Source organism: Simochromis diagramma, unplaced genomic scaffold (genome assembly GCF_900408965.1).
Source record: "Simochromis diagramma unplaced genomic scaffold, fSimDia1.1 OVJJ01000361.1, whole genome shotgun sequence".
NCBI lineage: Eukaryota > Metazoa > Chordata > Actinopteri > Cichliformes > Cichlidae > Simochromis > Simochromis diagramma.
In genome coordinates, this window is record NW_024386860.1 from 3,901,956 (window position 1) to 3,913,346 (window position 11,391).

General features: G+C 39.6%; 1 protein-coding gene across 1 annotated transcript; it reads left to right on the top strand.

Moving 5' to 3' along the window:
* The first annotated feature begins 1,039 nt into the window (after window positions 1-1,039).
* slc50a1 (solute carrier family 50 member 1) lies at window positions 1,040-8,874 on the top strand. Its single transcript, XM_040029792.1, has 6 exons — window positions 1,040-1,246; window positions 1,551-1,628; window positions 1,701-1,824; window positions 1,912-2,073; window positions 7,473-7,592; window positions 7,713-8,874. Exons 1-6 carry the CDS (start codon window positions 1,179-1,181, stop codon window positions 7,818-7,820), a joined length of 660 nt encoding a protein of 219 aa, XP_039885726.1. The 5' UTR covers window positions 1,040-1,178; the 3' UTR covers window positions 7,821-8,874.
* The last annotated feature ends 2,517 nt before the right edge of the window (window positions 8,875-11,391 follow it).

Here is an 11,391-nt window from a genome sequence, read left to right on the forward strand (position 1 = left end):
TTTATTTCTTTTCTTTTGCTTATTTTACTTGATCTTTGTTTTTACTTTGTGACTTTGCGGGTCAACATGCTGGAAGCAGCCATCAGAAGATGGGTTCACTGTAGTCATGAAGGGATGGAGATGCTCAGCAATAATACTCACGTTAAACAAAGCTCAGATGTTAGTAAGGGTGTTCTGGCAAAGAAATGTCTCCACACCATTACACCAGCAGCAGCAGCATGAGCCAATGATATAAGGCTGGCAGGATCCATGCTTGCAAGCTGTTTACGCCAGATTCTGACCCTATCCTCTGGAAATTGCAGCAGAAATCAAAACTCATCAGAGCAGACAACATTTTCCAATCGTCTGTTGCCCAATTTTGGTGAACCCATGTGAACTGTACTCTCTGTTGTCTGTTCTTAGGTGTGGCACCTGGTGTAGACTTCTGCTGCTGAAGCTTTTACGCTTGAAAGTTTGACGTTTGTGTATTTAGAGATTTAGACCTGCTTTTCTGCTCTCCTATCAGCTTCTCCGTAAACCCTACTGATGGTTGTGTGGTCAAATTCTAGCAGATCAGACAAGTCACCTACAAAAGTTTTATGTTCAAAAACTTGAACATCACACTTAAATCATCTTAAATTATCCGCCCCTCCCATTCTGATGCTCACTTTGAACTTCCGCAGGTCTTGGCCGTGTCTACATGCATACATGCATTCAGTTGCTGCTGTATAACTAGCGGGTTATATATTTATAAAATCCAAAGCCAATTACAGACCCACAGAAGACATATAAAGTTAAATGCGTGTGTAAAATCGGAGCCTTCCAGGTCGGGAAATACTGAATGTTTTCATGCTCGCTGACTGCTGAAAAGCTTTGAATAAACTGTATGTGTGCCATGAGCTTTCAAACATCCGTGTCCCTCTGGCAGTCACTCGTCATCATCCAGCTCGCTGGACCTTTAAAATTCTTGCAACGTAATTACGTCCAGCGCTACGTTCCTGATCGTTTCAGCACCCTATTGGACCAGCCCTTTGAGCCTATAGCCAATCAGAGGACAGGAACCAGGAGGGCACTGATTGCAAATACGGAAATACAGTGAGAGCATCCGCGTCGTTATATTTACCTTTCATCTCAGGCAGTTTAAGAGTTTGTGATTAAAAGGAGACTGTGCACAAAGCACGTATTTTTTTCCCCGCTCTATGGATTTGTTGTCGCTTCTGTCATGGGCCTGCATCGTGTTCACAGTCGGGATGTTCTCGACTGGACTGTAAGTTTAAATGATCGTTAATTGCATGCATCTATGTTTTATCTTCCTTCCTGCTCTAACTTTGTAAGGATGGGAGAAAGTACGAAGAAAGCAAGATCCCACTGAGACAGGATGGAGATTTTCTGAACTGCTTGCACTTGGTAGCATCACAACAACTTTATAGTGAAGGAATGCGAGAAAGTACTAACACTGAACATGGAGTTATTGGTTTAAATTGCTATTAGCATCTCCAGCCTATTCTTTTGTTTTTTATTCTTTCTGTGTGTGTGTATGTGCATGCGTGTGTGTGTGTGTGTGTTTCTAGGACCGACCTGAAAAAGATGCGAGAATCCAAAAGTACAGACAATATCCAGTTTCTCCCTTTCCTCACCACGTGCCTCAAGTGAGTTTCTCTTTCCGCTTTTGCATAATTCACTGTGATGCATCATCACTAATGTTCCTGTTGTTTCTATAGTAACCTTGGTTGGATGTATTATGGGATTCTGAAGAGAGATCAGACGATTATCCTGGTCAACATCATTGGTGCTCTTCTCCAGATACTTTACATCATCATGTACTTCCGCTACACGAAGCAGAGGGTCAGCATAGTCAGACCTGTCATAAAGCGCTCTCCTTACTTGCAGCTGGATCTTTAATTTATCTGTCTCTGTATTTGTTGGTTTCAGAGGTTAGTGTCCTCCCAGACCCTCGCAGCAGGGATTGTACTGATCTGCGGTTGGCTCTACTTCACCATGTTTCTTACTGATGGAGACATTCGTCTCAGCCAGCTGGGACTCACCTGCAGCGTGGTCACCGTCAGCATGTACCTGTCACCGCTCACCGACCTGGTACAATTCACACCACAGACAAACACAACATACAGGCAGCGTGTAGAACGTCGCCTGTGTTTGTTTTCTCTCACTGAACTGAATAATATTTCAGAACATGATCTGGAAATCAGTTACATTTGGATGATAGTACCTAAAAACTCGCCTTAATGAGTTTTATATTGTAAAGGTAAAACTTTTAGTAGTAGAGAGAAAATCCTGCTAACAACAGCAAGGCTGGGAAGGAAGAACTGTCTTTTTAACAGGAAGACATCACACAGAAAGCGAGTCGATTTGCACAATACTGCGAATCGCTTCCTATGTTGATGCAGCTTAAGGGCTCCAGCCCTAATTATAATCTTTATCAAAAAGTGAAGTTTATTTTTATTTTTAGCACATTTAAAAACAACAAAAGTGCTTTACGAATAAAGTAATCAAATTGGATAAAACCAAGTTAATGACACAGTTAAAAAAAGGAAACCCGAATTTAAAAGAAACACATTTAAAAGTACTCAGAACTCATTTTGATTTAAAAGCCAAACAATTTTTTTTTTTAAAAAAAAGGAAAGTTTAATCTTAAAGGTAAAGAGGGTGTCTGTCTCCTCAACCCAAACTGGGAGCTGATTCCACAGAAGAGCATCTTAAAAGCTGAGGAATCTGTCTCCCATTCTACTTTTAAATGCTCCAGGAACCCGGCTGGTTTAGCTCAGTGCATTGAGGCAAGGCAAGGCGAGGCAAGTTTATTTGTATAGCACAATTCAACAACAAGGTGATTCAAAGTGCTTTACAGAGACATTAGAAACAAAAACAAATAAAAAGCATGATTTAAAATTGATTAAAACAAGCAAACAAACTAACTAATTAACAAACAAACAAACAAACAAACAAACAAAACAGTATATAAAATCAAAACAGATAAAATCAGAACAGTAGATAAAATCATTAGTTAAAATGTAAGTTTTGAAATTTAAGCTTAAGTGTGGATTTGGTGTTTTATTCAAATGCAGCTGAGAACAGGTAGAGCAGGCAACCCATACGGCTGAGAGCGGTCAGCCTGGGTTCAAGTCCGACCCGCGGCCGCATGTCTCTCCCCTTCTCGCTGTCCTTTCTTCACTGCACTGAAGAAGGCCAAAAAAAAGTATTTAAACAATGCCCCAGGAACCACAAGTAAGCTAGCAGTCTGTGAGGAAGCTATGATGAGGCTTGATCATTTAGAACTTTCACATGAGGAGATGGCATTTTAATTAAACTTTGGATTCAACACGGAGCCGCTGAAAAACATATAACATTTTTCATTTTACTCATAGCAATATTGCAAAGACTAAAGAAAGCAATGTTATTTGTTTAACGTACATGGTATTTGTTTAATGTGCACGGTTGAAGGCAATGTCCTGGTAAGAAATGGCTCTAAGATTCCTCACAGTGTTACTACAGGCCAAAGTAAAGCCATCCAGAGCGAGTGTGAAACCTCAGCGTTTTTCAAATGAAGTAGAATCAGAAAATGACTTGCCAAAAATATTTATAAAAACTAGTGTGCATATGGGGATAATTAATAGCATACCAAACGGATACTATTTTTGTTCAGTTAATGAAGTCAGTTTGCAGTTTGCTGCTTCATTTCCAGTAAATGGTGATGGGCTTAGCTGGTAAATGTTTTTTGGTTTTGTTTTCACTTTTGTTTTGTTTTGGTTTTCCATCCTTTCCAGTTTAGCCTGTCCTATATGTTACTACATAATTCTCATATCCATTAATTAAATTTTTCAGGACATAATAAAAACACTAGATTGGGGGGAAATTAATTTTTGCAAAAAGCCATATGAGAAACTGGGACTGCTGTATAGGGCTGCACCAATAAGCTTATAAAGATATACAATTAGTATTGAGTTCCAATTTTGGACCCCTCAAAAACAGTCCCAGTTTCTGTTGGGAAAATTAATTCCCTTCCTCTGCACTATATAAAGTCAGCCACTGGGGGCAAAAGTCATTTTGTAAAGTAATTTTTTTTAATCTCCCCACAAACTCTGAGGTCCTCGAGGAGCCCAGAAATGGGACTGGCTATGAGTCTTAAAAGATTTACATATGCCGATCTTACACATGCACGGCACCTGTGAGCTTTCTTAGAACTTACCCAAAGGAGGTTCTTGTGATAATGCAAAACCCAGCAGAGTCTGATCAGGTGTTAAACAGTATTTAATCTGCCAGGATCAAAGTCCACGTAACATCTGTTTTCACTGATATGAGAGTCAGTGTCATGTGCTCTGCCTTCTGCACACTCTACCCAGGCAGTACCCTAAATCAAACTGAATATTTACAACAGTGAAGAAGTGTCTCTGTGGTGTCATTATTAACACATTTGGCTAACACGTGAAAGAGCTAAGCCATCAAAGCCTCAGTGGGGGCATCAGTAAGACTTGTATTATGATACAGCATAGCAGATTACGATGAACACCTATCTAAAAACTGGTGCCGTGTCTCCTGATGATACACCCAAGGGGCAGCATTTAAAGGCTAAAGAAGGTTAGTCCCAGGATCGAGCCATGTGGTGTGCCACAGCTATTATAATAATTCTCGTTCAGAGAAACAACAATATCTCTATCCAAACTACTGAAGAACATTTGCACATAAGTCCAGACGTTCCTGTGCTACATGAGAACATCTCAACAATTGGGTGTTATACTAAAAACAGTCATTTGACAGGTGGTTGGATTCAAAAGGACTTTCCTTCAACCAGAGGCATCAGAAAAGTAGATCTTTAAATGCATATATTGTGTGCGCTTTACTGCACACCTCCCCCCTCAACTAAAAGTTAGTAGATGAAAAGTGTCGTAATCAACGAAGTGTTTGATTGGTCGGTCGACCTCCACAGTGAACTCAGAATGACGACACTCGCTCGCACATGGACAGTGTCAGTTTCATGTCTTGTGCCTGCAGTTAATAGATTAGAAATGTCAGGCGGGAAATCTAAAGGGTTGAGAGGGTAAAGAACAGCCCCACGAAGCAAATACTCCTCTACTACGTGCCAACCTCAAACAGCATAGTATACTATTTGAAACTTGAAACTCCACTAGTAGCGGACTCCTTGCTGGTTGTTGCCGCTCATTCAGAATCATTATTGCTTTTTCCATTAACAGGCAGCCCACACAGTGCTTGCCCTTGTGCAATTCATATATTATAGGCTTGTTAGTGTGGTCATATTTTTCTGTAATGTAGCACAGCATTAATAGTGTTACATTGTTTCTTATTCTTTGAACTCAAATTATTTGTGAGTCACTTCAAACATTTATTTAAAAGATTCTATTGAACCTAACCTTGCAGCAGCAAGTTAAATAATCAGTTGAACTAATGGCTGCTACTAGGAAGATTTTTGTTTGGGTAAACCTTTTTGCAATATAGACTTACTGGACAATTTATTAGGTACCCCTTGCTAATCAGTCCTACTTTTCCCTTTAGAACTGCCTTAATTCTTCATGGCATAGATTCAACAGGGTGCTGGAAATACTCCTCTGAGATCTTTCTCCATATTGACATGTTAGCATCACACAGTTGCTGCAGATTTGTTGGTTTCACATCTGTGATGTACTATTGGTTTGAGATCTGGTGACTGTGAGTACAGTGAACTCATTGTCATCTTTAAGAAAGCAATTTGAGATGATTTAAACTTTGTGGCATGGGATGTTATACTGCTGGAAGCAGCCATGGGCACACTGTGATCATAAAGGTGGTCAGCAACAATACTCAGGCAGGCTGTGGCGATTAAATCCTTAATTGATTCCAAGGTGGCCAGAGGGTACAAGAAAGTCTCCCCTACACTGTTATACCCCCACCAGCTTGAACCTTTAACATAAGGTTCGACATGTTTTACATTTAAAGATATTCTTCTGCGTGTCTTGGTTGTAATGGGTGTTGCCTTCTTATCAGCCCAAATCAGTCTGTCCATTCTCCTGACATCAACAAGGCACTCAGAGAAAATATCCAGTCAGCGGGAATTTTCTTTCTCATACCATTCAAACCTTAGAGATGGTTGTTTGGGAAAATCCAAGAAGATCAGCAGAGTCTGAAATATTCAGACCACCCTGTTGGCACCAACAACCATGCCATATTCAAAGTCACTTAAATCACCTTTCTTCCCCACTGTGATGCTCAGTTTGAACTTCAGCAGTCATGTTGATAATGTCTGCGTGGGTAAATACACCGAGTTGCTACGATATGATTGGTTGGTTAGATGTTTGCGTTAATAAGCATTTATATAGGTGTATCTAATATAGTGGCAGGTGATTGTGTACATGCATTACATAGTACCCTCACTGTATTCATGATAACACTGATTGTGTTTAGTATCTACAATAGGAACCTTATATCTTCTCGTTTCCTGAACGTGTTCCTCGTTGAACCCACTGCACTGGCAGCAGCTGCTCACTTTAATTCATCTGCTCACATCATCTCAGTCTGCATGTGCAGCTATGCAGTGAAGGGATAAATCCCCTGTTCTCGCTCTTTCCTTTTGTCACTGTATTTGATCTTCTGGTTCCGTCTTCTATCCTGTTCGTCTCCTTCCCTCCATCTGCCTCACAGCACCGAATGACCCCCAGTCAGCTTCCTGCCTTTCTTTCCCTCATCTGTCTTCCTGTTATTCCCAGTTTCTGTCTTGTGTGTTCCCTGGCCCTTTGGTTCCATTATGTTTTCTGCTTAAAGTTTATATAAAATGATGTAGGCACTGCACAAATTACTTAAAATCCAAAGCTGCCTGCTTAAAGATCATTTTTGTTTTTTTTAAATTACAGGTTGGGAATGTGGTGAAATTTCTAAGCCAAAATTGAATTTAAAAAAACCTCCAACAAGCAGCCAGATAATGTATACTTTAAACTAACCCAGAGGACAACTAAATATATTGTGAAAGTAAAACAAAGCTATAAATGTAAATTTACTGCCTAAGCTCTTAATTTAAAACACTTATAGGTTTCCTTTGCCCTGAGTTATCAACACTTTAGTTAAGTTCTCTTTTGGGTTTCAGTACCTTAAAATAAAATGGAGTACAGTGTGTCATCTGACCACTTTAGAAGTACCCAGTGTTTATATCACTTCCAAATGGCCCCTTTTAAAAGCAGCATGAAGAGTCTGCCAGTCATAAAGTGGCGCAAGACACAATAGTTAAAATGTGGGCAAAGCAGTGCACACTTACTCCTTCCGGCATTGGAAGTGTGTGACAATGTAGCTGTGGGAACGTCTATAGAGAGCACTTCTGAAGAGGCATGCTGGTATGTTGATATTTGAATAGAGTAATTCTCTCTCTCAGGGGTCATCACTGAAGGCACCTTTCATGTAGCAGTTGGTAATTCGATCCCTTGTAAATATTAAAAACTGTAATAATCCAGCTTTGAAGTGTATGTTAATGGAATCCCTCCTCCTCTCTGCCTTTGCAGGTAGAGATCGTGCGTAGTGGTAACGTGCAGTGCTTGTCCTTCCCTCTGACTGTAGCCACCTTCTTCACTTCAACCTCCTGGGTCTTCTACGGCCTTCAGCTGAGCGACTACTATATTGTGGTAAGACATCATGAATACGCACTTGCATACCTGTAAGCTCAGCTGTCAGTGCTGTGTGAGGATTGAAGCGATAACATGTTTTTTTTTTTCTTCTTCTTCCTTGTTTTGCTTGTTTTCCAGGTTCCAAACACACCGGGTATTTTCACTAGCCTCATCAGATTTTATCTATTTTGGAAATTTGCGTCAGTCAATCAAGGTTCGCCTTCCTACAAACCCGTGCACATATGATGTTGACAGTTGAAAAATTCATCTTCACGGATGGACGGTTGGCAACAAAGCTTTAGAGTTACATGTTGGAACAAACTCAGCGAGTGACTCGACGTGTAAAGTGTTTTGTTTACTTTTGGGGGGGGGAAGAATAATGAGGACTTTTACTCAGCTGAGAGTAAATTTCATGATGTCTTTAATATGATTCAACTGTTACTGTTCTGCGGATAGTTGTTAGACATGTTACTACGTGTCTCTCTCTGTGTCTCTAAGTGCCTTCTTTTAGGTAATGTTTGCCATTAAAGATTTATGTGAATTTTTAGAGGTTAAAAACGTATATATTGTACAGTGGTTAGCACTGTTGCCTCACAGCAGAGAGGTGCTGGTTTGGATGCACTGGCAAGCTGGGGCCTTTCTTGTGGAGTTGATCTTTGAGTGCTCTGGCCTGTTTCCTTCCACAGTCCAGAGATGCACTCATTTGTTTAACTGGGGATTCTAAATTGGCGATAGGTGTGAATGTTTAGTGGGATTTATACCTCTGATTTAAATCTGCTCCATAACGTCATAATCACAAATTCTTCTTAAACCCTGCACCCTAACCAATGTGCACCTCCCTAGAAATGTAATGTAAAATGTGATGCCAATTATTGAACCAACTGGAAGAGAATGGATAAGCTCAAAACTAAAAGTTTACTGCCAACTAGTGTATTGGAGGTGAAATTGCAGACTTCTGCGGGCACACTACACAGAAGTACAAATGCTAACAGCAGCGTTAGCCAATTGCTTAGGCTATGCTGTTTTATGTTTTAGACTCTGAAGTATAAATTAAGCTTTTTCCCTGCGATAGACTGGCGACCTCTTCAGGGTGTACCTCATCTCTCACATATGACAGTCTCCAGCTTCCCTGAAAGCCTGAATGGATATATAACAGCACATGCAGTTTGTTACAGTTATATTAAAAAAAGGGAAAATATTGTAAAGGAAGAAATTTATGTCCATTTTCTGCTGGACAAACAATGTGTTTTATCATTAAATAATGAAAGGTGCCATATCAATAAAAATATTTTTACCGTAACTGTCACTGTGTGCTGTTTTTTCTCCTTGCTGAGGCTGTACTTGACCCTTTGAAATAGAGGAATTTGTGCTTTAGTTTGGAGGTTTTGTTTTGGGTTCAGTAACGAGCTTTCATGCATGTGACGAGGTAAGTGTGTATGATTGGAGTGGCAGTGCAGGAGAGACAAAAGCCTGTTTGATGGTGCAGCAGTGCGAATGAGCTTGTTTGTGTGAGCCTGTTGATTTAGTGAGGGCAGCGGTGGGAAAGGCTATGGCAGAGATTCTCATCCTCAGTGTGTGTGTGTGTATGTGTGTGTGCGCGTGAATGCTACTTGGACCGCTCTTCCTGAGCTCAAAGAGCTTGCCCCTGACAGAGAACACACATGCACAACAACAAGACAGTATTGTGTTGGAAGCTGAGTGTTATGTAGAGGCAAAGAGAAGACTGGAGGTGGGAGATAAATGAGATATACTTGAAAGAAACGTGGGGGAAATATAAGCAGCAGGTGAAAAAACAACAAGAAAGGATGTATAAATGAGATGGAGGTAGTAAAGCGTGGGAAAAGAATAAAGGAATTTCACGGATAAATTTAGGTTTTGCTTCTAATAGGTTGTAATTATGTAGCACAGTTCTTTAAGTATTGTTTGCTAGTATTTCATGGAGAGACACAACAAGGACATGTGCATAGAGTGTCTTTACCCCTCCATCAGCGCTCTGATTTCCTTTTTTTAAGTCCAGTTTTGACCTTTATGAATCAATTTGGCCTTTGTATCGTATTGTCTGTCGGATCTCTATCTAGGAATTCAGTTTTTCTTGTTTTTGTTTCCCTAATGCAATCGATACACAACTAAAGATAACAGCACACATTCTCAGACAGTCTCTCCAAAACATTCATGGTGCTGTTATTGATTGTACATGCAAAAGGTGGCAGAATTAGTTTTGTAGAGAATAAGAAAACAGGTTGAAGGTGAAGTTAATATCCTCCCTATTTTCTCACATCTGTACATTTGGCTAAATGCTCAGTAATGTGACTGTTGCAGAAATGGCCTGATACATAACGCCCCCTCACTGCTCGCTAAGAAGCTCTTAAATAAATGCTTTATCACGATAAGTAATTTAACCTGTGGTCAGGAACAATTAAGTAAATAAAGTAAATACAATTTTATTCAAGATAAAAATAATATTCCAGTGCTTTACAATGAAATGCTAAAATAAAGACAGAAAAAAAGTCTCCTTTCATCCTCAGCCTTGTATTTTGCACAGCCAGCAGGTCCTGATCACATGACCTCAGGGATCTGCTTTGAATGCATTGATGTAAAAGTTCACTGATGTAAACTGATGCTTGTCCATGCTTAGCTCTAGAAGTCAAAAGTGAATCTGGAACCAGGATCTCACAACAGTGTGATTCGAGTATTCATTACCTTAGGCACAAATCTCTTTAGGAGACAAAAACATTTGACTTATTTGTTTTTATTTATATTAAAATAGCATAATAATCTATGCAAGATTTGTAACTTAGAAACATCTTAGGCCTTTAAAGAAACACATAACGTTCACGTAAACGAGAACGAACATCTTGTAGATTTGGTGGAACTATGCTTTTTTTTTTTTTTTTTCATTTCATTGCAGTCCACTAAACTTTAAAAAAGTCTTCTTCAATATGTAGCAATTCCATGAATGTCAATACATGTTAAAATATACAACTTTACAGTATTAAAAAAGTCCTTGTTAGATTTTCTCTCACTTTATAACAGCTCTGAGGTGGTGTAACCAAATCAAGTGTGCTAGGCCCCACTATCACTAACTATATTTCTTCATCCTGTCTGTGCTGTTCTTGCCTTTAACAGTCTAAAAACAGTTTGAGCGTCAGTTATGCTGAGTAGAATTTTACATTAGCTGTACATTAAACCCGTAATGTTTGATGACCAAGCTTAGTGGCATTTGTAGCAGCAGCCTAAACGCCAATAATGAGCCCCTAAAATATGAATGTGAATTAATAAATATACATCTAGTGGTTGACGACACGTTGACTCTGTCCGTCTTCTGTGTAGGCAATCAAACAACGAACACTTAAAGCTCAACAAATCTTAAAGTCACTCAAATTCATCTTATGCTGTGAAACCTTTCAGATCTACAGTGGTTTCCAGTCCTGTCCAAGGTGGACAAAGAAAACCTTCAACATGCAGAAGGTATATAAAACAGTTTGTGTGTCTAAAACATGCCAAAGGATAAACCAAGTTCATCCACTGGGAATCTTGAGTGTATGATGATGTATAATTGATCTGTTTAAAGCAATCCATTCGTTGCCATCCTTAAAGTCAAGCTGTTAGAGCTTTTTACTTGTGTGGTAAATTATAAAAACATTATTTTAAAGGAAACCTGTGACAGGATACTGCAGACGAGTGACTCAGAGTTGAACAATAAGTCGGAGTTTTGTGAGTAGAAATTAGTCATGAAGGCTGAAAGGGAAGAAGGGGTATCTTGAGAAACAGTAAATGATGAGTCGTGGAGAAGACAAGGCAATACTGGAAGCTGGAA